Source organism: Phascolarctos cinereus, unplaced genomic scaffold (assembly GCF_003287225.1).
Source record: "Phascolarctos cinereus isolate Bilbo 61053 unplaced genomic scaffold, phaCin_HiC Scaffold_5;HRSCAF=322, whole genome shotgun sequence".
NCBI classification, from domain to species: Eukaryota; Metazoa; Chordata; class Mammalia; order Diprotodontia; family Phascolarctidae; genus Phascolarctos; species Phascolarctos cinereus.
In genome coordinates this window covers 279,203,847-279,230,380 of record NW_027555958.1, presented here as the reverse complement: position 1 = coordinate 279,230,380, position 26,534 = coordinate 279,203,847, and the positions used below count along the sequence as shown (strand labels likewise).

Here is a 26,534-nt window from a genome sequence, read left to right as displayed (position 1 = left end):
ACACACACACACACACACACCAGCAATAGCCTGCCAGCACTAACCACTGTAGCACCTGTTGTGGTAGAAGCACCACTTATTTTGTGTGGGGGCTGGCACACAAATGGGGAAAGGAGGCAATTCTTAGGATTTGGTTGGCTCAGGGGACTCAGGCTTGAATTATAGGTTTGGTTTCCCTAGCTCCTGAAGCACAAAAGGCACAGTCTATGGGGAGCTGGCACAAGTGAGGTCTTAAAGGAACTCCTACTGCCCTGTGCAGATGCCTTTATAACTTAGCAGCAAGGTGTTTTTAAAAATAGGAAAAGGACCCACATGTACAAAAATATCTGTAGCAGCTCTTCTTGTGGTGGCAAAGAACTGAAAATTGAGGGGATGCCCATCAATTGGAGAATGGCCGAACAACTTTGCTATATGAATGTAATGGAATCATTATTGCACTATAAGAAATGATGAGCAGGCAGGCTTCAGAAAAACCTGGAAGGACTTATATGGACTGATGCTGAGTGAAGTGAGCACAACCAGGAGAACACTGTACACAGTAACAGCCACACTGTGAGATGACTAACTTTATTAGACTTATCTCTTCTTAGCAATGCAAGGCCCTAAGACAACTCCAAAAGACCTATGATGGAAAATGCTATCCACATCCAGAGAAAGAACTATGGAGACTGAATGCAGATCGAAGCATATTATTTGCTTGTGCTCGCGCTCTCTCTCTCTCTCTGTCTGTCTGTCTGTCTGTCTGTCTCTCTCTCTCTCTCTCTCTCTGTCTCTCTCTCTCTCTCTGTCTCTCTCTCTGTCTCTCTGTCTCTCTCTCTCTCTCTGTCTCTCTCTCTGTCTCTCTGTCTCTCTCTCTCTCTCTCTCTCTCTCTCTCTCTCTCTCTCTCTCTCTCTCTCTCTCTCTCTCTCTCTCTCTCTCGTTTCTTCTTTCTCGTGGTTTCTCCCCTTGGTTCTAATTCTTCTTTACCACTTGACTAATGTGAAAATAGGTTTAATATGAAAGTATATGTAGAGCCTATATCAGATTACACTCTGTCTTGGGTTAGGGGAGTGGAGTGATGGGGAGAAAATTTGGAACTCAAGATCTTATGGAAGTGAATATTGAAAACTAAAATTAAATAAATTAATTTTTAAAAAATAGATCAATGCCAAAGTGGAAAAAAGCATTAATGTGTTTTGTTTTTGCTTAGATGACTGAAATGAGGAGTTCTTTAGATTTGAATACACAAAGATGAATTATCTCTGCAGCTGGTTCCCTGAAAGGAGCCAGTGAGGGAAGGGGTGAATTTTTTTTCCAAAGAGATGGGTTTGGTAGACTGGATTTATGCTACCTAACGAGGACACTCAATTCCCTATGATATAGCTGCTTCAGGCGCAATTAAAACCTAGCTTTTGAGTAGTGCCCCACCTAAATGGCATCATCCTTTAGCTATGGGCTTTCCCTGACACAATTATACCAGGCCTAGGTAGATCAATTGGTGAAGTTTGATCAGGACAATTGTGCGGCTCTGAAAGACAAGTAGGGATGTGCACACAAACAGAAGCTCAAGGAGTAAGCACTGTGCTCACTGCCACATTAGGTGGATAGAAAATGATAATATTCTTTCCCTTGTGGACCTTGGAGTATGCCTTTTGGAACAAGGCTTGGTGGACAAGAAAATAGATAATCAGCCTGTAGAAGTGGGAGCTTGGAGTCAGGAAGAAATAAGCTCAAATCCAGCCTCAGACACTTACTAGCTATGTGACCCTGGGCAAGCCACTTAACCTCTGTGGAATGGCAAACTACTCCAGTATCTTTACCAAGAAAATCCCATGGACAGTATTGGTGTGCTATGGTCTATGGGGTTACGAAGAGTCAGACAAGACTGAATAACAACAATTTTGCTTTTTAGTGATATAGAGTAGATGAAATTGTCTTTTTATACCTGTAGCAGGCAAGAATTTGCCTAGAGGAACAGAGATCTTTTAGCTAATTGGGTGATAACTTGAGTCCCTAGATGAAGATGAGGGAGACTCCATCTAACTTGGAGATAAAAGGGGAGACTTCTGAAGGGCCACAAATTTAGTACCATCCCCCTGTTCTGGAGTTCCCAGGAAAGAGGAGGCTTTGACCAGTGTGCCTGGGACCTTTGGTGGATAATTCAATGGGAGAAGTCCCAGTGTGAACTTAGTCCCTCGGAGAGATAGCACGTAAAATCTTAAAACCTTTTAAATACTCTGCCAATGTACTTGTGGTTGGGATTGGTGATTATGTTGGAACTATTATCAATTGGAGCTCTGATATTCCTGGTGTTGCTACTGGTCATAATGGTTATTCTCACATCACTGGCTTACGCTGAGCCATGCTTTACATTACCTTTATCGTATGAAGTTTACTTTTTAGAAGATTGTATTGTTGTGCATTTTTATTATTTATATTAAGCTCTTCTACCAGTGTTTTTTATGAAGTCTGAATTCTTTTATTTTCTATTTTAGTGGTAGGTCACCTAGAAAATTTGGGGACCTTACCATAAAGGATGAGATATGATAAGAACACCATCTATTTTGTATGAGATAGACTGGTTTTCCTTTAAGAGGGACATCTTTGCGATTTGGTTGGCCTGGGACTGAGGCTTGAATAATTGATTTGACTTCCCTGCCCCCTAAGGTGTAAAAGAGCTAGCTTATGGTGAGCTGGTAACTGAGAGGTTTTAGTGACATGCCTACCATCCTGTGGGGATTGCTTTCTGATCTAACATTGATTCTGGTGGTGAATGCAGTGGCAGAAGGGAGTAGCATGTTATTCGAATAAGGATCCTCTTTAACCTTGAGAATCGTATCCTTTTTATCCGTTGTGATTAATAAAGTCATTTTATTGCATTTTGCGGTCCACGAGTATTTCATGGAATTCTAACCCCAGGCCTAAATCATTTAATTGTCCTGAGTTAGATCTAGCCCAAAACACCCATCCTTACTGACCATCATCTCCTGGAGGCAAATCCTACTGAATCATGCCAACTGATAATAGTTTGAAAGTGTAGATAATTTATCTTAGGGGTCATAGGGAGCATGACCTATTTGTTAATTCCTGAGTTCAATCCAAGTAAAGAAGAAAGGAATTTGGAGTCTTCTGAAAGTCAAAAACAAACCAACTCAGCACCCCTATTTTCCTTGCATCAGATGGAAATGGCAAACTGTTAGTGCTTTCTGTTCGTGCTCCATTTCATCTGGAAAGGGATTCTTCCCTCTCAGCCCATGTAGTCTTCTAACTTGAACAATAGTATCTCAGCATCTGTTTTCCCAATGCTAGAGTCAGGGAGTTGGGACTCAGATTTTCCATTAAAAACCTCAACTCCACAGGAAAGCAGGGAGCAGTTATGGTCTTAAAAGAGAAGTCCATTCCAGTACCGCAAAGTCTAAAGCCATAAGAAGAATAAGAAAAAAAAACCCACAAGGCCTCACAACATTAATATGTCAGCCATAAAATACCACAGTGTTAAGATATTCTGGAAAGGTAGCTTAATAGAAATGAACACAGCTGCCAGTGGGTATTAAGCTGGAACCAAACATCTTTCCTCAAATGTGCTCCAGTGAACCTTTATGATAAGAGGCCACTTGGAAGGAAAATGCATTGCTCCTTAAATACACACAGACACATATGAATAAACTGGACCCTTCTGCCTGACAACTGGTGTCAAAGCAAAATCATATTCAAATTGCATTTCAGACTCCAAAATAATACCCCAGGCCTACTCCTAGTGTCAAAATTAAATTCTGATCAGTATTGAATCCTATTAAAAGTCTCATGCCTATTTGGGGCTTAAATACTTGTTCAATTAAAATTGTTGTTGAGTATTTAAAATGGGATATGAAGGATAACAGGGCTTCCCAAGCCAGGTAATCAAACTGCTCATAAATGGAGTAAGAAAAGGTCACATCGAGAATGAAATTTTTTCAAGAATCACCCTGTCTCTTGGACCATATCACAAGCCCTTAGCCTCAATGTAAAATTGCTCTTAGAGTTCTGAAGCATTGGGAGCTACCTCATTAATGGGGATGGCAAAAATTCTGCACAAACTAAAACACTGAAGGAACGAGGGCCCAGACTACCTTCAGGGCCAGGAAAAAATGAATAGATGATGAAGGAACTCAAAGAGAAAAGCTAAGGTCATTCAGGGCTAGAGTAAGACCATTTATCCCTTCTCAGGTCACAAAGCTATGAAGAATTCTTTCTTTTTTTTTGGGGTCATCCAACTGAAGTGAATACAATTCAGTTGAAACAGCATAGTTGGATCTTTGGCCAGAATTTAAATCTTAAGCTTAAACCAGAGAAACTGAAAGGTGTTCCATGATTTCTTGCCAGTCTCAAACATCTCCCTCATCAGTTTCTTGGATCTAGAATGAGGAGATTAAGTTCAAATCCCAGCTGGCCTACTTCCTAGCTATGCAATCTTAGTCACGCTAAGCTCTCTGAGACTCAGTTCCCTCATCTGTAAAATGGGGATAATGATCCTTTCATTATTTACCTTATAGGGCTGTTGCAAGGAAAGTGCCTTGTAAGATTTTGTTGTTCAGTAGTTTCAGTCATGTCCAACCCTTTGTGATCCCATTTCGGGTTTTCTTGGCAAAGACACCGGAGTAGTTTGCCATTTCCTTCTCCAGCTCATTTTACAGATGAGGAAACAGGCAAACAAGTTTAAGTGACTTGCCTGGGATCACACAGTTAGTTAAGTATCTGAGGACAGAATTGAACTAGGTCTTCCTGACTCCAGGCCCAGTGCTCTAACCACTATACCAACTAGCTTTCCACTTTGTAAGAAATACTATATAAAAAAATAAGCTATCATCACCATTATTATCTGCACCTTTTTTTTTTTAAATCACCAAGTGACTTTATTCTCCATTTGTTTAAAGAATTCCAGGAACAATATCTTTAGCACTCTACATGTGGTAGTCTCAGCAGGGGGAAAAGAGGCAAAAATGAAAAATCTCATTTCTTACTTAATAATTGGGTTATTAGCAAAAAATTGGGTCATGTTTTTCTCATCCTATCTAAATAGCAGAATTTAACATACAAATTCCAAGAAAGTCATGCCTAAATTAGTGAATATTCTGAAATATAAAATATGGTTTAAAGAAAAGTATTTCTATTATCATTAAACATATAAAAAACTAATGCCAAATTTTGCAAATGAGTCATCCTGGTTTCTTTGTGATTAATGGTTACGCATGTACTCCGAAAGTGCTAGAAAAGTCTGTTTTCTTGGGTAAACTAAGTATTTGTGATAAGATTTTATTTACATTTTGAATTTGCTGAGAAAATCTTTTATTTTATAGTTAGTAAAAAAGGTAAATTATGAATTCTCATTGAATAGCACTCTAATGAAGTTTCAACAAACTTGTTTAAGGCTAGCAGTATTCTAGGAGAGGGACTATATCCCTAACCAAGGAAGAAATAAATATTTGTCCAGAAATAAAAAAACAGAGTTTTTTTTCCCAACAAAACTGATTAATGTTAATATTTCACCCAAAACAATCAATCTATATCCATCCTTCTGAATCTCTTGTACCACTTTTTAAGAAACTGGGGGTTTTTTAAGTCTAAAATTCCTCTTGCAATAGTAATGTAAAATTCTTAGCACTTCTGAATCTGAGGGTATCAGAGATCTCAAAGCACTTTGCAAATTTAACTGTATGCTATATAACTCTGTTAGTTTCCCATAAAAGTAGCCAGAAATGGTAATTAAGGGATCTTTGCCAAGATTATACAAGAGACAGTACTCAGACCAAAAATAAAACATAATGCTCTGAACTCTTCATTAAAAAAAAATCAATCAATGGCATTCATGTGTTGGTGAATTCACTATTTCAATAATATTATTTGGTTATAATTTATATTCGAGTCATTTAACCTTCAGTAGATGTTAGTTTGGACATGTTTATACTACTAACAATACTCACCATAAGTTCTGCGTATGTTGGCCGTTCTTTGGAATTCTTCTTCAAGCTTAAAAAAGGGAAAAATTAAACACATTAAAATCAAGAAACCATCTGCATTTTCACTAGACTGGGATTTCAGAACCTGCAGAAGACTAAACATAACCAACTTGAAAAACAATATTGAAAACATAGGTTTCCAATGTTGACTTGCCTCTTCCATTCAACTTTTAAATCAAGTTTTAAATCAAGAGTGGACATGAGTTCAAGGAAAGAAAATACATATGCTTTCCTTGGAGATGCCATACCTATGACATAAAAGTTTGCCCTTCAAATTTACAGTCATTATAAATCAAAATATATCTACTTTCCTCTAGAGTTTGCTTTCAATTCACCACCCACAACTTTCTGCAACAACTACAGTTTGGCAATGGGATCTTAAGATTACATTTGCTATGGAGTAATTTTAAAACTCTGGGATCACTATGTCTCAACTAGTCTGTTCACTATTACTTCTACTTTCTCCTGGTGTCCTAGAAATGTTTCCTTTTTGCATGTCACTAATGTAGTCCATCTGAGTTATGAACAAGCTTAACCCATTAAATTTCCAAGGCAATGGAACTTATGTATGGCAGATTAATTGCCAAGGCAAAAAGTATATTCAGTCAATAATGAAGCAATTATTCTTAGTCAAACTGAACAAGAATGCACTAGTTTGTGACAAGCACAGCCATGTCTATCCATTGCTCAGTTCATAATAGCGACTCCTGTGAAAAAAGGAGGAAAGGGTGGTTAATGAAAGAGCTATAAACTCAATCAGTCCATGTTGTTATATCAGTGATGAAAAAGTTGGCTTCACTTTGACACATGACACAGAATGAGGGCAGTGATAGTCCTATTGTATTCTGTCATAATTAGACCATTTCTGGGGCCTTGTGTTCAGTTCCCAGTGCCACATTTTAGGAAGAACATTGAGGAGATGGAACATGTCCAGAAGAGGGCAAATGACATAGTAAAGGAACTGGAGACTATGACATAAAGAATCATCTAAAAGAACTAGGTATGTACAGTCTGAAGAAGAGGAGATTTTAGGGGGATATGACACAGCCAACCTCAAGAATATAAAGGGCTATCATATGGAAGAAAAATTAGATTGAAATTAGATTTGTTCATAGGGCGGAACCAGGTACTATGATTAGAAATTATAAAAACAAACCAAAAAAAATCCAGACCAAAGCTTGCTATAAGGATGCACTTCATAACAATTAGCACTATTCAAAACCAGGATGTCCCCTTGAGAGGTTCCCTTTCACTGCATGCATTCAAACAGTTACCAGATGACTACCTGTTGAGTATGATGTAGAAGATATTCTTGTTCAAGTAAGGGTTGGACTAGATGTCCCCTGAATTCCCTTCCAACTCAGATTCTGTTGCTTAAACTAAAAACATTTTAACAAAATTTGGTTTTAGGATTAAAAGAACACAATACAAAGAGACGACATTTTTTGAGGAGACCCATATAGTCAGTTAACAAGTCAGTCAGGAAGCTTTTATTAAGCACTATTATGTACCAGGCACTGTGATAGGCTCTGGGGAAACAAAGAAAGGCAAAAAAAAAAAAAAACCCGCAATCTCTTCTATCAAGGAGTTCACATTCTAATGAGAGGAGAAAGAATAAAGAAAATCTATTTGGATACAAAAGTTTGAGTTACAGGGCAGAAAGAAAGAAGCAACATAAACATTTGCAGAGCAGCCAATAGTAACACCATTTTCCCTGCTTCTCAAAAGCATATACTGTGTGGATTGAAAACAACCTGTCTGGCTAAGGCTGCAGTAACCAAGATGTAATTGAACTTTAATTATAAACAATACATGTTTTCACAGAAGCAAGAGACCTAAAAATCTGGATATGACCCCTATACCACCTAAGTGGCCTGATAACACCAAAAGGGAGAAAGAGGAGTTATGAAGAAACATGGTCATTTAAAAGACCTCTAAGAGGCTCAAAAAAGAAGAGAATTTAGAACAATGAATATCAATGGAAACTGTGAGATCAAATTTGGCCCATGGAAGCCCCAAAATTGATGGCATAGATCACTGAATCTAGAGCAAGAAGAGAGCTTGGAAATAATTTCGTCTACCCAACCTCCTTTATATTTCAAAAAACAAAACTGAGTCTCATAAATGTGAAATATCTTGCCCAAGGTCACACATGCAGCAAGCAAAATATTTTCTAGTCAGTTTTATTGTTGTCTCAGTAACTCTCCTCCTCTTCCTCCTCCATTATAACCACCAGCCCCATCCCCATTTCCTTCAAAGACCAGGTCCCTGCTGTCCTACAGAGAAAGAAACACAGGGAAATACTTTGATCCCCAAGTCACTGTTCTAATGTATATATGTTATAGCTATGATCCAACCAGCTAATATTGTAGCAGCCTAAGTTAGCTGACTAATGCTCTATATAAACTTAAGCATCACAAAGTAGATTACTCACACTTGAGAGGCTGGGAGGAGGGAACCGAGTCAATGAAGAAAAATACAATCACAAATACGAAGGTTGAATTCAAACTTCAATTGGTGTTTTATGAGGTTTCTGTTTACATTGAACACTTAGAAACCTGTCAGGCTAATGTCAATCACTAGACTCTCCCATGTGTGGAATCTTCTTATTTAGGACAGGATACTTTTCTATTCTTGACTTTTCTGCATGGTCTAACAAAGTTAAGACTCCAAACCAGGCAAATCACACTTCCCAAAAAGTGCCACAATATGATAACTTTCCAACACAGAAGTGCCATTTGACTTCATGTTTTTTGTTACATAGTTATAATGCAAAAATAAGCAACTTTCTTCTCTGGTTTGCTAGGAGAACCTAATGACGTTCCTTCAGTAGAGGGAATTTTTTTAAAGACGTATCTACTTACTTCCTGAGTAGCTGGTTTATGGGAAATTTCCCATATGAAATCTAAACAGGCCTTAAAATTAATATGTCGTGGAAAGCATCCAATAAGTGCTTCAAAGAGAAGTGCCTTCATGAACTACAACAGACACATCATGTAGAGGGATGCTCAGACATTCAGGAAATAGAGGATGTTGGCCAACCGGGTATTTTCTGTCTCCTAGCCCCTCATTAGCAAGTTGAGTTTTACTGTAAGTGTTACATAGCCTACTAATACGGAAAACACTAACATAGCAAACCAACATTGTTTAGTGCATTAATATAGTCCATTCTTTGTCTTTTAAATCTATAAGACTTCAAAACATGGACTAAGAATGGCAAAGTACTCAAGATAAGGTTAGGGGATAGGAAGCAAACTTTCTATCTTTAATGGGAAGCACTTGAAATTCAATATAAAATAACAACTGTCAAGTTCAAAGCTACATCAATTTCTTGTTGGGATTGATTCAGACTTTTGAGTTTTCAAGTGGCTTGCCATTTCCAAGCGTGCAATTAGTTAACTGCTCTAATTCCTCTTCCAAATGCCACAACACATGCTCCTGACCGTAGCTGACACTAAAAAACGGCTTCCTGCTGCCTAAAGAATTGCTAGTTTGGTGTTTGTGCTGACCAGAGGATTTCTGCCTATTTGAACTCACCCTGGCTGATTCCAAGGAGGACTATTTGGTGCATCCGCAGAATAAAAACATATTGCGCCTTTGTAACCATGCATTTGTCATAAGCAAAATAAATATGCCCTGTCTCTACTCCCTGCCTGCTAAGATGGAGAATATGACTGACTCCATTTGGTACCATTCACCTACTGCTGGAAAGCATATGCACCTGTGAGGGCTTCCAATACACTAGCCTAAAATTTAGTATAACAAGATGGGTAGGATCAAAGTCCATCTGGTACATTAGGTCTGGATTTATGTTCAGTACCTCTCTAATGTCATAAGAGCCTCAAAGAAGCAGAAAAGCAGTCTGGCTTTTTTTTTCTTTTTAGCAGCCTTGAGATTCTGATTTTCAGTAGTATTATCTCTGTGCATGAGGCCTAATGTTGTTGTCGCTTTTGTTCAGTCATGTCTGACTCCTTGTGACTCCATTTGGAGTTTTCTTGGCAAAGATATTAGAGTGGTTTACCATGTCCTTCTCTAGCTCATGTTACAGATGAGGAAACAGGCAAACAGGGTTAAGTGACTTGCCCAGGGTCACACAGCTACTAAGTATCTGAGGCCAGATTTGAACTTGGGAAAATGAATCTTTCTGACTCTAGGCCTGGTGCTCTATGCAGAAAAGGGAACCTCATACTGCCATTACTGAGAAATCTCATTTGTTTGTCTTTTGGCAAAATCTTTGAGATTTCTTTACTTCTTCATTAACCAACACAGCCCAGACACAGTCCTTAAAACCACCATCTAAATAAGACCACCACCCCCAAAGAGTCTGCATCTTAAAAAATGATAGTCTCAAAAGAAAAAAAGAAAAAAAGCTGTTGACAAGCCAAAATTTTAAAACAAGTTTGGAAAAGTATGTTTGGATTTATATTTGTAAAAAAATATATAAAAGTAATCATTAAATGGAGCTCCAACAGTATAATGTTAAATGATCCCTGCCCTTACCATCATCACCATCCATCTTAAAAGCAAACAAACATAAAGTAATATTTAACTCATTGAAGCTGATAAGAATCAGGCCTTGGAAGTGGATCACAACAGGTGGCATTTTGGGTCCCCAGATCTGACCTGGTGTTCCTAAAGCATTGTATCCCAAGTGCTACCTTGTGTGTTCCACAAGTACCCATTGACCTTCCAACTTAGCTGTGATTGGTAATGACTAGCCAAGAGAGAAGAGCTACCAAGAAGATGCATCGGATATAAATGTAATGTGTGTAATAGCCCTAGAATGCCAGCAAAATACCAAAGCAAAATGTTTCTCACAAAATAAAGAGGAAAAAAAATGCTGTAATAGACCACCAAGGATGAGGGCAAGATCCTTCTCCCACTGCCCATACTCACACTTAAGAGTTCTCTATGACTAGGAATACAATATACAGCTGTATTCAGGAATAAAAAGAATAGAGCTCTTAATCAATTACATAAACTTTTCATGTTCCCAGGCTTCATTCTCTTTTTGCTCAACCACAAAGTTTGCAAGAATTTCTATGAGATCTGAGAGGTGTTTATGGAATCACAGCCTGATATTTCCTGGAATGCCCAGGAAGTAGGCATCTTTGAGTTATCCTTAAAAGTTCATCATTGGATCTTCCATGCCAGTTCCATTCAAATATAGCTTTCTATTCAAGAAAAAAGAATTAATCTACTAATGAGAGAGTCATCAGAGCCATTTCTTTTCCCTTTCTAATACTGAAGATTAAAAAGCAACTACCAATTTCCAAAGGTCTCATGACAGAAAATGCTATCCACATCCAAAAAAAGAACTATGGAGTTTGAATGCAGATTGAAGCATACTATTTGCTATTTTTTTCTTCTGTTCTGTTTTGTTTTCTCTTTCTTGTGGTTCCTTCTATTAGTTCTAATTCTTCCTTACAACATCACTAATGTGAAAATATGTTTAATAGCAATGTATATGTATAGCCTATATCAGATTGTGAGCCATTTTGGGAAGGTAGGTGGGGAGGGAGGGGGAGAAAATTTCCAACTGAAAAGCTTATGGAAGTGATTGTTGATAAATTAAAATAAATTTTAAAAAAATGAACATTTACAAAGAAAAAAAAGCAACTACCATTTAGAAGCATCTTCCCCAGCCTTCATTCCATTCTACTACCGTTCTTCAAAATGAATTCATTTTGGAAAACACAAGTTACCAGAGGTCACAAACCTAATAGCCACTTCCAAACAACAATAGTGCAATACTGGATCGGTCTATGAGGAAGAGAACTCTGAGTATCCACATCTTATGTTTATGAGCAAGTAGATGCTATAGAAAATTAAATTATCTCCATAAAAGACCAAGGCAATGAAAGAATTAAGAAACCACTATAATTGCTTTTGAAGCATGAAGATCCTTTAAGTACCTGTATGGGAAGAAAAGGATATAGGACAGTCAAAGAGCAGGAGGCAAAGATAACAGATGTGCAGCCCAAGTGTTGTATTAGGATCCACAATATATTTTAAAGATCCAAGAGAAGGCCTCAAGTGAATTGGGTAAATTTTCCGTAGGGTATTTGCTACATGATATGGAAAAGAATTGCACAGAGTAAGAAGGAATGGACAGGTGGCGATCTATGAACCTTCACAGTATTCATGCAGAAGAGATCGCATATTTAGTGAAGAATGGAAGAGGACTCACTTGTATGTGCTCCAGAGACTCAGTTCTACACAAGAGTTTTCCAAAGGGGCATCAAGGGACTTGAACTGATGGCTTATAATGGAAATATAAAGTTGAATGAACTCAGCATCCCAGGTACTGAGAGAATAAAAATTGCCTCTCAAAAAAAAAGAAAATAACAATAATCAGATTGATAAATAATAGTTTTTTTTTAAAAAAAGGTTATTTTTATCCATGCTAATACCAGCATTGTCTTTTTTCAGGCTACTCATTATCTCTAGCAACAGATGTGCAATTTTTACATTTGTAGTTTGAGGAAAGGTTAGGAAATATTTTGTGATTGAGTAAAACCGTATGCAAGGTTAGCAGTCAATTTTGCTCAGATCCAGGAAGTTTTAGAGCTGTGATGCCTAGGGGCCATTTCCAAGGAACACAAAAAATCCACTTTGGTGAAACAGACATAAGGTGTGAAGGAGTAGATTAATGTATGGAACAATAAACAATGACCAGAAAATTAATTTTCTGAAGAAGTCTCTATCAGCCCAAAGTAATTTTTCTTTAAAACATTCATACAATCATAAATTTAGGGTTGAGAAGGACCTTTGTGATCATCTAGTCCTTAAATATAAAGGGTAGAAAAACTGAGGTCCAAAGAGGTTGCTACTTGACCAAGGTCACAAAGGTAACAAATAACAGAGGTAAGATTCGAACCCATGTCCTCTAAGTTCCAAAACCAGTGTTTTCACACTACACCAAGGTGAAAAGCCAAAATTAGAACAAGACAACAGGATCTTTCCCAAGGGTATCAAATTTGAGGGCCTTGGTAGCAGGGTAAAAACAATAGAAATTAGTATGTAGTTAGTAAGAATAATTGATTAAATCAAGTCAACCAACATTTATTAAGTATTTAGTATGCACTAGACACTGTGCTAAGCACTGGGGATACAAATAAAGGTAAAAACAAACAAATAAACAAAAAAAATAGTCCCTGCTCTCAAGAACCTCATAGTCCAAAGGAGACAACATTCAAACCACTATGCATAAACAAGTTATGTACAAGATAAATTGTGGAAAATCTCAGAGAGAAGGTACTAATCTTACAGATGACTGGGAAAAGCTCCTTGTAGAAGGTAGGACTTTAGACTGCTAGACAGCAGGCTGAAGTGAACTCATCCCCCACAGTAGCCATGGGCAGTGTTCTGGGAACTCAGAATTCCTCCAAAGGACCAACCTTTCCTTCCACTGAGAGTGTCAATCAATGTCCTCAGCACAAAAATTCCTACTTCTGGCTTTGCCAAGCCGAAAAGGCTAACTTTTCTCCCACCCTGAACTTCAAGCAATTTAGTACAAGAATCTAAAATACCAATGTATTCTCAACCCAGAAGGCCCAAAGTCACCTCGTCTTGGAAGAAAAAACAAAACACGCTACCTTATTACTTCAGATTAAGCAAATGGGAGAACATACTATGTCTATACAGAAAAGGCCTAATCAACAAAGGACTGAAAAGAATCATTTGTTGTAAGAATGGCTCTCTGTGGTTGTGGTAGGCTCATCACTACTTTTATGTAGGCAAGGCTAGCTTTCCTTTAAGAAGGAAAGGAGACTATTCTCAGGATTTGGTTGGCATGAAATATTGGTTTGGCTTCCTTTCTCCTGGAAGCATTAAAGGCCTAGCCTAAGGTGAGTTGGTGCTTAGAAAGTTTTGGCAGAACTCCTACAACCAGACAAGAACACCCTTCTGATCTATCATTGCAGAATGTCATGGTGAATATGGAGGCAGAGGAGAGTAGCATCCTATTACGCATTAGGAACTTTGTCTTTCTTAGTCTTTGTTATTAGTAAGGTAATTTTTTCGTTGGATTTTATGGTTAATTACATTCTAACCTTGAGATTGAATCACTGGGCTGGTCTATGCTAGGTCCAATGTAGAATAGAGATTAGTCCAATGTCCTAATTTTACAGCTGAGGAAACCAAGGTAAGGGAAGTTTAAATGGACAGAGTTTAGGCTTCTAACTGTTCTTGATCTTCAGTCATGAGAAATTCACTAAGGCAAGCCTCACTTGCTAACAGTATTACCAAGTGTCCAATTGAGTCCTGAAAGTAAAATCATAGTCATAGAAGCCTCATTTTAGAGTCTAATTTTACCTCATCACATTTCAAGAAAGCTACATTCAGCACATCTCTTTCAAAGACTCAATGAATGGGATACAGGAGAAGGCAATACCTGAAATCTTTCTAACAGTCTCCCTTAAACAATATTTTATGTTCTACTCCCCAGCTTACTCCCTTAAGTTCAGAAACAACAGCATCACCTCAGCATCACTCCAGGCATCTTCTATCATACCCATTCAAGATTTCTTTACTTAATATATGTTTCAATTCTTTTTTGTAAGATGACAAGTAAAATTACTACATTACATACTATAAATACTCTTTTCATGCTTTTCCCTCCAGTAACAATCCTAAGCAATCCAGATATTGTTGAGATGATAGCTTGCCACAAGCCACATCAAAAGCAATCCAGAGGGACAGCTAGGTGGCACAGTGGACAGAGCACCGGCCCTGGATTCAGGAGGACCTGAGTTAATATCCAGCTTCAAACACATAACACTTATTAGCTGTGTGACCCTGGGCAAGTGACTTAACCCCATTGCCTAGCAAAAAAAAAAAAAGCAATCCAGCAAAAGTTATTTTGTAAAGACTCCCAGCGACAATATACTTGGACCTTCAAGCAAGCTAAGCCCAGATCCCTTTCTTTACCTCAAAACAGCAAGAAATATAGAAGGAAAAAAGAATTACCCAAAAAGTAAAAGGAAAGAAATAGAGAGAAAGGGGAGGAAACACATAAAAAAAGTAAAGAAATGAGTAAGCAAAAAAGGGTGGAAAACCCTCAAAATTAACAAATATAATAGGGGAAAAGAAAGTGAGGAAAATTCTCAAGCTGAAAAGCAAAATACTATAGCAAAAAAAAATTAGAATTCCCAAAAGAGAATTAGTAAGTGCTAGAGTCTTCAGAATTTAGACCCTTAGTAAAAGAATTAAAGAAAATATTTGAATGTAAATTACACTAGGTACTAATTAGGGTGAATGATAAATCTCATAAAGTCACGGCATTATTCAATCTCACACTGCATATTTCCATTGGGCTGGAATCAATTACCATATTCTACACAATTATAAATTCAAACAGTGCTAATTTAAATACATGTGACCACTTCATAGGATTATTTGCAATAATCAGGACCTAGTTATAAAGACAAACAAGAAAATCAACTGCTAAGAACAGACATTAAGAAAAAATCTTAATAAAGCATTAAACTCTGAAAAGAGAATGGTAGAGAGAACACAAATATGTAATGAATAAAAGTAGAGCAAACTCATAAGACAGAAACACTAGAAAAACTAGAATAAGATCTGTGCAAATGTAAGAAACTGAACTTAAAGCCAGAGCTATGCAATGACTATCTCAGACTGCTGGCCTAACGGGGAGAAAAGTTTTAAAAAACTGATAAAATAGAGTCCAAATACCATATTCCGGGAAATTACACAAGAAAATAGCCAAAAAACACTGGCAACAGAGGGAAAAGCGTAGACTAAACAAGCTAATTCATAGGGTGGAATCTGAGAAGAAACCCAAAATTAACTCACCCAGAAATGTAGTCACCAAGTTCCAGAACTGCAATATGAAAGAGAGAATCTTGCAAGCATCCAAAAAAAAAAAAAGCAAATTCACATATGAAAAAGCACCAGTTTAAATCACATAGTACTATTCATCATTAAAGAAAAGGAAAAAGGCTACAATGCATTTTACTGAGAAGTAAAAGAAATCTCCTTGCACCCCCAAAATAGCACAGCCACCAAAGCTGAGCATACTACATTTCATGATAAAAGATGAATTTTCAACAGGATTGAAGACTTTTAGTCATTGCTTTGAAGAAATGAGACTTGGGTAGGACCTCTAGCATGCAAACCCAAGGGGAGAACAAGGGAAGGGTAGGTCCAAAGAGCATGAAATGAAGACTTAATGAAGAGTTAATGTTTGTACGTCGTAAGAAGAAACTTTTGTATCACATTGAAGTCCAATGTTGAGAGAGAATCATTGAGAAAACAAAGGATGTAAGTCTGAGGAGACAATATCATTTATAGGGATGAAATAGAAGTAAAATAAGGGAAGAAGAAGGAAGGAATATGATGGAGGGAAACAGGAGTCATGAATCATACTCAATCTGGGTTGGGCAAGGGAAAAATAAACAGTATTACATCAGTAAAATAGAATCTGTGACTCTGTACATGAGATGAGCAAGGAAATGGAGATGACTATGGTTTAGGTAGACGTTGAAGTTACATTATTTTAAGCAAATTAAGCTACATGTTACCTTATAATGAGTTTGTTAAGTTACAATAACAGGAGTAGATGGAAGAAAAATAAATTTAATGATTATACCCTTAAATATTAATGGATTAAACTCACCTATGAAATGGAATGGAGTTGCAGAAGGGATGCAAAAAAAATTTGCCACATAAAGGGAACATATGCAAAATACAGAGAAACATACAAACTTAAAGTTGGAAGTGGAATAAGATTTATTGTGCTTCAGCAGAATCCAAAATATCAGGAATGTTTCAGGTAAGACAACAATATAAAATAGATGCTGTCAAAAGAAACAAATAAAGAAAATATTTATACTTAAAAGCTCCACATATAACAAAAAATAATATTTATACACACCAAATAGTACCACATGTAAGTACTTAAAGGGAAAATTAATTGGATCTAAAATGTAAAACAATAATGTTTGGAGGCTTAAATCTTCCTCTTTTAAACTTGACAAATTTAACAGAAAGATAAAAGAGAGAATACAGATTTAAATAGAATTTTGCAAAACAAAAATAGATCTAAAAGACATAAAAATTATTGAATGGAAATCTGGAATAATATAATTATTTGTCCAGATCTCAGTGTCTTTACATAAATTATCAAGTTCCATGACATTAAGAAATCATGAATAAATACAGAAAGGCAACTTTTTTTAAATTTCAGGCTATATATAACAAAAATCATAATTCATATGCGAAAAGTACACGCCCTCATTGAGACTAAATAATGATGTCCTAAATCATTAGTGTGGCAAAGAACAAATTATTGAAACAACAAAGTATGTAAAAGAGATTAATGATAATGAAGCAACACAGTAAAATATGTTGCTTATAGGAACAAAAAAAAGAAGTAAAGAATTGAATCTACAATTGCAAAAGTTAGCTATTAAATTAATAATTCTAAAGTAAGCACAAAAGTAAATGTGAAAATCAAAGAAGAAATAGGAAAGAAACAGACAATTGAACTAATAAACAAAGATCGGAAAAAGACCAGAAAATAAACAAATCATTTGTTTAAAAAATAGAGAAAAGAAGTACAATTTTAAGGTCAAAATTAAAAGAAAAATAGTTATGGAGAGGAAAAGAAAATTTTCAAAGCTGATATAGCCAATTTTATACCAAACAAAAAAAAAAACCTTAAATAAAATGAATGAGCATTTATAAAAATACAAAATACCCAAATTAACAAGCCAGAGAATCTAAATGAGCTAATCATAGAAAGAAATATTGTGTAACTTATGAATAAACTCCCACTGGAAAATCTCCTGGAACAGAGGTATGTGTAAGTGGATTCTTTCAAATATTTAAAGATAAATAATTCTTATTTCATATAAACTCTTCCCAAAAATAAATTTAAAATATATATAACTCTTCCTCTAAGGCAATTATGATTCTGATACTCAAACCAAAGAAGGATAATGTGGAAAAAAAAAATAAATATAGACAAATATCATTAATGACCATTGACGCAAAGTGTAAAATGTTGCCAAAGAGGCCACGTATCAAAAACTATTCATTATACTCTATTTAGATATATACCAGGAATTAAATAATGGTTCTATGTTAGGACAATATTTAGCACAAGTGATCGTGTTAGTAATAAAATACTAAAAATTAAAATGTAACATAAATAGATGCAGAAAAAGCCTTTGAGAAAATATAGCATTTACATTTTAAATACAAAAAAAAAGAATAGGAATGAAAAGTTCCTTCCTTAATAGGAGCAAAAGCATTTATCTACAGCCAAGAAGTAAAAATTAGGGGAAAAAATTTCTAGGAAAAACATCTTTGCAGCAAATTTCTCTCATAAAGGCCTCATTTCCAAGATATTTATGAGAATAAAGATGTGTTCCAACAGATAAATAGTCAAAGGATTTAAATAGGAAATTCTCAAGGAAAGAAATCAAAGCTACATAAAAATATATGGATTTTAAAATGCTTAAAATTACTAATAATTTGAGAAATGCAAATTAAAACCACTCTGATATTCCAATGCAGACGTATCAGATTGGCTAAGTTGATATTCCCCTCTCCCATTCAAAAAGAGGAAAATCACAGATTTTGGAAGAGCTGTGAGAAAACAGGCATGTCCATGTCCTATTTGTAGAGTAACTGATATAGCTATTCTGGAAAGCAATTTGGGACTGTGCTCCCAAAGTTACTAAACTGTGCATATACTTAAACCAGAAACATTACTAGGCCTGTACTCCAAGGAGTTCAAAGAAATAGGAAAAGGGCCCATCTGTATAGAAATATGCAGAGTAGCTCTTTGGGTAAGGCAAGAATTGGAAACTAGGGGGATGCTGATTAATTGAGAAATGGCTGCAACAAAATATTATTGTGCTGTAAGAAATGAAGAAAGAAAAGATTTCAGAGAAACCTTGGAAGACTTATGAACTGATGCAGAATGAAGTAAGCAAAACCAGGAGAATAATCTACATCGTAACAACATGGTAAAGGCGAACAAATCTTAAACACTTAAGAATTCTGATCAATAAGATGATCATCCAGAATTCTAGAGAACTTACATCCTGGCAGAGAGGTATTATAACAGTATACGGAATGAAATACACATTTTTAGACATGGTCCATATAGGAATTTGTTTTGTTGATTATACTTATTTGTTAAATAGGCATTGATTTCTTCCCCCACCCCCCCGTGGGAGTGGGGTGGGAAGAGGAGAGTAAGAGTGGGGGGAAATATATATATATATATATATATATATATATATATATATATATGCATATATATATATATGTAATACTTAATAACTGAAAAAAACTAATTTAATAAATAAAACCTAGCATTATTTTTGATGCAGAAACTTTGCCAATACGATAAGAGGTGAAGCAAAGATGTCCACTGTCTCAGCTATGTCAACTATTATTTGACATAGTAGTAAAAATGGTAGTTAATAGGACAAGAAAATAGCTTAATCAAATAGGCATTCACAAAGTGGTTAACAAAATCGTCTCTATTTGTATATACTATATAAAGATTTACTTGGAAAACCCTAGAGAAGCAAGGAAAAAAAGTGATATAGACAACTAACAGCTTTAGGAATATAGCCAAATACAAAATAAATTAACACAAATCATCAACATTTCTCTTTATAATAAAGAGAACAAAAAGCTAAGAACAAAGAACATAAAGCAGTACCATTTAAAATAACAAGATGGTTTAAATGTTAGAGATTTAGCCTATCAAGATATATATAGGTTTTATATAAATAAAACTTTGCCATTGTTCAGTCATTCTTCAGTCATATCTGATTCCTCATGACCCCATTTCAGGTTTTCTTGGCAAAGACATTGTAGTGGTTTGACATTTCCTTCTCCAGCTCATTTTATAGTTGAGGAAAGTAAAGCAAACGGAATTAAGTGACTTGCCCCAGGGTCACACAGCTAGTAAGTATCTGAGGCCAGATTTGAACTCAGGAAGATAAGTCTTCTTGACTCCAGGCTACTCCCTCCACTGTGTCACCTAGCTACTCCATAAATATAACTACAAACCTATTTCCATAGAAATAGAGACCTAAAGAGTTAAAGAAATCATTTTCAAGGCTAGGTCACAGCAATATAAGCAAAAAGTGATGTTATTCAAATTGATCTATAAATTTAACACAATATTTATCAACTGCTAAGGGAATATTTTAAAGAAATAGACAAAATAGCTAAATTCATAAGGGGGGAGATGTGGGCAAAAAGGTCATAGGATCTTAGGAAGTTAGCGGGTTAGTGCTTTAGAATTACCTGATCTCCAGTTCTATTACAAAGCAGTAATCACCAAACTAGTTCAGTGAAAGAGATTAGATAAGCAATACCAAGAACAAACAAATATGAAAGTCTAATGTTCAAGAAATCCATGAACAAAATCTATTGAGGAAGAGACTATTTCACAAAAAAAACCTGCTGAATAAGGTGGACAATAGTTCAGTAGAAAATGGATTTAGAATCAATTAATATCATATACCATGAGACAGCCTCTTTTTTAGAATCCAAATGAACAAAAATAGTACAAAAATAGCTTCACTATTTGTAACAGCAAAAAGCTGAAACAAAAAATCACTGATTTTTTTAAACCATATCATTAAAGCATTAAAACTAACTGGCTTTTTCATAATCCAGGACCCTCCTTTCCCCATGCCCAAATGCATCTTGAGATGGCAGAAAGAGAGATCAGAAACACCTGTTTCTAATAAGGGGCACTATGGATTAAAATTTCCTTCCCCAACCAACCCTCATTTCCTCACTGCCAAGTTTCCATCAGGCACAGCATACCCACTGCTAACTGGATGTTGACCTCTAGATTTCTATGTATGCTAAAGAGATCCCATAACCTTACTCTACACTAACTTTTAACCCAATTATCTTCCTGTTAGGAGACTGACTGACCATCTGGCCTGGCATTATACCTCACAACCCTTTTGGCCTTGCTACTTTCCCTGCCTATGGCCTTTCCATTTTCTGTGAATTAACTATAAACATGAACCCTCTTTACTGTTGTCTTCCCCAGCTAGAATGTGATTTCCTTGCAGGCCATAACTGTTCCAATTTTCTATTTGTATCTACACAGTGGCACAGTGGTTGGTATATAATACAAACTTAAAACGTTTTCATTCCATTTTATTAGAGAAAAATAGGTTTTACCTTACACAACTATAAATAGAGAAAGAATTTATAACAGACACACACTACTGTAGTTTTTTTTTTAAAAAAGAGGCACATTGGTCTACATTAAATTTTAAAACTTTTGAACCCCAAAAGTAATAGAGGAAAAACTTTACATTAAAATCTCTCTGACATCAAAATTTTACAGAGAATTAACCCAAATTCATAAGAAACATTCACCAGTAATCAAGTAATCACACAACATAGTTTTCATAAAAAAGAATTGTAAACTATCAACCATGTGAAAAATATTCAAAACCACTAACAAATCAGAAAATTTCATCACTTGTGAGGTATTACATCCTCAAAAAGCAAAAATGAAGAAGTCAATGTGAAGAGAGGTTGTAAGAAAACAGGTATGCCAATTCACTGTTGGTAGAACTCTTACTATACTCAACCTTTCTGGGGGAAAAAAAAAGATTTGCAATCATATAGGAAATGCTAGTGTTCATACTTTGATCAAGAAATTCCATTACTAAGGGACCCAAAAGGGAGGATGGCCCCTTTGAGACAGCCTCTTTTTAGAATCCAAATGAACAAAAATAGTACAAAAATAGCTTCACTATTTGTAATAGCAAAAAGCTGAAACAAACTATGCACCCAATAGGAATAAGCTAAACAAACTGTGGTATATGATGTAATAGAATATCATTCAACTGTAAGGAATAACACATATGGAAAATTCAGAGAAATATGGGATGACATATGAAGTGATGTAGAGTGAAGAAAGCATAGGCAAAGAAAATACATACTATGACTATAGCAATATACATTAAGAAAGCACTAAAAGGTAACAAAACTCAAGATAAAGATAATGGACAATGTTATTAATTACTAGCATATTAATTATTAGCAAATTATTACAGTTAAAGCACACATTCATCTTTTCTGTTAACAAATATCAAATTACCAAATGGAAAGCAACATGTACTATCAGTTTCAATCACTCTATTATGAGCTTAATTGCTTGGGGGAAATGTACTGGAGGGGCAGAGAAAAAAGAGGGGAGAGATGAAGGAGTGTTATTTGTTCGTTGGGATGTCTGTCATGACAACCTGAAAAACAGAGAGAACACATACCCTGTGGAAGAATGATGAGGGAGAGTTGGAAGAGAAGGAATTCATACCAAACATCTTATTCTCAGCAGTTTGACAAACCCTAAGCAAATCAGAGTCAAATGAAGCTATGTTGACAGGAATCACTAGATTTCCTGAAATAAATGACACTTTGCTAGGAAAACTAAAAGAATATAACACCACCAGTGTATGAATCAAGCTTCTTATTACTTTCTATTGCCATTTATAATTGTTTCCCTTCCCTAGTCCCTAAAACTGTCCACAGCACTAGAAAAGCATACATCCCAAGTTTATATGTATATGTGTATGCGTGTGTGTGTGTGTGTGTGTGTGTGTGTGTGTGTGTGTGTGTATACACACATTTTGGAAAATAACCTAAACATTGACTTTCCTATAGAACTTCTAGATTCATGAATATCACTCTAACCACTGAAATAATTGCTCAGGCTGAAATAATCTACCCCCTCTATATATCCCACTTCCCATATCAATAGGTGTTAGTGAGATGTGATTGAGATTCAACCCTTTGTCCGAACCTGGAAGAATCATCCTCCACCCTGGTAGCACCTGGGAAGAGAAGAAGTTTGCTTACCACTGTGAGGTAAAGTCAACAAACTCTGCTGAGAACTTGTCTGCTGGTAGTTGAGGTGATGGTTCTTCTACCACCTGTTTGAGCTGCTGAAATGGTGTCCCCCAGGAATCATAGGGGAACCGAAGGATTGCCAGTTCGATCTAAGAGGAGAGAAAGGAAAACAAGATGTTGCTTTAGATGTGGAACCAGTTGCTTTCCATTTGAGGAACTGGAGGAAATTCCAGCTGAAGAAAAGAATGGAGTTCCCCTCATTCTCCCCTCCCCCAATGCTCTTCAATGACATTCATCTGAGCCTATCAGACAGTGGTTTCTATTCTGGGGTGCAAAGTTCCTGCAATTTTACAGTTTTTTTTAAATTAACTATATTAAACACCACATTTGAAGGCTTCATAATTTATAAGACCCAGAGTTTCAAACAACTATTACCAAAAGGAATTCTTCACTCAGTCAATTCTTTATAAATATGTATATCTGCTGCCATCTGCTGGCTCCTTACAGATTAACCCAAGACCAAATAAGACCACTTTCACTATGATTGCGGCATGTGCTGCCTGGACAAAAGAAATGAAATAACTTACAGAATTAACTAAACTGTGGCACTCAAGATGCTTTTAGGAGTAGCCATACAGACTATCCCAGGCTTTGCAAATACACTGCAGCAATAGGTTATGGAATATTACAGATTCTACAAGAATTGTAGATTCTCAGTATTAGATCTACTAAGTCATCAGCTCCATTCTCCCATCCTTCAGATGGGAGTCATCACAATAATTCATAGACTCATATGAGACCTACAGATCATCTAGGAGACAAAGCCACTTGCTCAAGCCCACCTGAGCAAGTTAGTGGCAGCGCTGGAACTCAAATTCAGGTCTTCACATGTCTACTGTAGTTCTGTGCTTGAAGACTAATTATTGTCTTTAAAACATCCAGAGAAATAATATTTTTATCCAGACTCAGTGACAATGACTTCACTAGTATATCCTAATATATTTACCTAATTTAGCTTAAGTCTATCCCTGCCTTTGCTCAAAGCACAGACTGTCAGAGCCAGAAAAGAACTGAGAACTCCCTCCAGTCTAATCCCTGAATTTATGGATGAAGAGTTATCAAATCAAAGTTATATCTAATTAATGGAAGACCAAGAATTAGAATGCAATGCCTCTTTCTTTTGTCCAGTATTCTTTATATTCAATATTCAATTCACCTATTCCCTCTCCTCATACTCCTGGTATCAATTTTCATGAATCCTAGGTTAAAAGTGAAAAAGATGTCCTATCCCCTCAAATGTCAGAGGAATTTGACCAAAATTCAAGAATATTGCTCTTCAATTCCAAAGTAAGCTCAAACCATCAACTTCAGCCTCAGTCCCTGAACCTTCAGGTAGATGAATAACACCAGACAGTACCATTGTGATGCCCAGGCTCCAAATGTCAGATTTCACATTGTACCCCTTCTGGTTTAGTTCTGGATTTATTCTTTCAGGCTAGAAAGAAAAATAAAAGTGGAAGGATCATTGCGGCCAGGACAGCCTTCATACAAATACTACATTGGACAAGACAGTTCACTAGTCACTATAAGTATCAACATCTCAATGTAGGAGCTTCTGACAGTTGTCTTCAAATGATTGCAATGCTTTGAGAGAAATACTTATAGATGTACTCATTCAACAAGTATCACAGAGATCCAGCTAGAACTATCCATTCATAAAATGAACCCCAAAAGAATAAAATGATTCAACAGGTTCCACTAAAGTTGCCATCTTTATGTAGAACCAAACAAATTTTCATTTTTTAACTAAGCCTTGAAAAACTATTTTTCAAGATATTATACAACTTCATTTTTAAGGGAAGCAAATAACAAGTTCTTTGAACTTAAGAAGGACCTAAGAATACTGATTATAGAAATTAAACCTCACAATTAGGAAGTTCTCTCATGTCTAATTTTTTTCCTCTCTGTGATGTCACTTAAATTCATTCCTTCCTGTCTAGTACTTAGCATGGGAAACAGTTCCAAGAATTCATCTTGGAAGACTGTCAAGGCCTAACTATTCTAAGTTAGTACTTAAAAAACATCATTGTTCTGTTCCTTCAGTATAACACTAAACTTCAGATAACTTTTTTTTGATAATTTGATAAACTTGATAACCTTTTATTTACTGTTAACATATTGACTAAAAATCAGCATAGTAGAAAGTCAGAGAGGGTTATGAGTAAGAATTGTTTCTTATGGTGTAGTCACTGTACTGGTTTGCCTTAAATAATAGTTTTTCTTTGTTTTAAGAGGGGATTCTATAGAGAACAGTATTGGGAAGTGACTATAGTGTAAAAAACAAAAATAGTAAGCAAAAAGTAAATTTAAAAATATAAAAAATAAATAAAAGTCACAGAAAAAGAAGACCTTTAGAAGAATATATTAGTTAATGAATCACAGGAAGCAGTAAGTGGTGACAAAAGCCAATTCTCTCTCAATGATAGGACCCTTTCCCACTTTCTAGGAGGATTTTGTAGACTATCCTCTTTTAGAGTCCATTTTCCAGCTCTGAGACTTACAGCCATGTAGGGTTTGCATCCTGCATCCATAGTTTTGGCCACAGAGTCCACAAGGTAACCACTAATACCAAAATCACACATCTTCACTTGGCCCAGTGTATTAATTAACACATTAGATGGCTTGACATCTGAAAGAAAAAATGTACTATGTGCCACTGCTAGCAGCAGTGTTTCATCTCAATTGCACTAAATAAAACTAGCAAAAAACAAAGCCACACACACACACACATACACACACATATATATATATGTATATATATATGTATATATGTATATACATAGATAGATAGATAGATAGATAGATAGATAGATAGATAGATAGATAGATAGATATAGATATAGATATATACAAATGGTTGCCCTATTCCTGTTTCCACAAATCCACACCTTCTTATTCCCAGTGAGCTCACCTACCCCAACTGGTGTAGCACTTCTGCAACTTCCTTCTCTGAAATATCATACTCTATATACTGACCTTTACCTTATCTGAGTTCCCTTAGCATATATGTGCAATTTTGCCTTTTATTTCCTGTCTTCCTGTCCTTGATAAGATTATAAGCAACTTGAGGTCTTTATTTTCTGTACAGTCTTTATAGCTCAAGGCAAATAATAAGCACTTAATAAACACTTGCAGAATTCACAAATTCAGCTCAACTAGAGATAAAAAGGGATCATTTAGTGCAAAACTCCAGTTTAACAGAGGAGGAAATTAGGACCTAGAGAAACAAGGGAGTTATCCAAAGTCTGGGGCCCAACTTGAAAGAATTTAAATGAGTGACTCCTTAAAATACTTAATATGGGATCAGAATAGTCAGAACTTTGTAGGCTGCTACAACCAAATCTAATTAAGTGAAAATATTAAATATTTATTGAAAAGTCTGAAAACTATGATGGAATCAGGGTGAGCTCACACACTGTAACAAATACATTGCATGCTCAGATTTTTCCCCATTGTACGATCAGAGATCTTCAAGTTGGAAGAGACTCAGAGTCCATGTTTTGCATATGAGGAAACTGTGGTTCAGTCTGTGTGACTTTCCACTATACCATGCCCTAACCTTTCTTGGAATTCACATTTGGACAGCAATGAACCATTATTTAATATTTTAAAAATAAACC

The 26,534-nt window shown here is 35.9% G+C and overlaps 1 protein-coding gene across 1 annotated transcript in view; it reads right to left on the bottom strand.

The window, feature by feature from the left end:
• MAP2K6 (mitogen-activated protein kinase kinase 6) overlaps window positions 1–26,534 on the bottom strand; it is a 151,165-nt gene that overhangs the window by 3,628 nt on the left and 121,003 nt on the right. The window contains exons 8-11 of the mRNA XM_021002626.2: window positions 25,416–25,543; window positions 24,272–24,349; window positions 22,864–23,003; window positions 5,941–5,986 (exon numbers count right to left, since the gene is read on the bottom strand). Coding sequence (XP_020858285.1) covers window positions 5,941–5,986; window positions 22,864–23,003; window positions 24,272–24,349; window positions 25,416–25,543 — 392 coding nt within the window. The remainder of the gene's footprint in view (window positions 1–5,940; window positions 5,987–22,863; window positions 23,004–24,271; window positions 24,350–25,415; window positions 25,544–26,534) is intronic.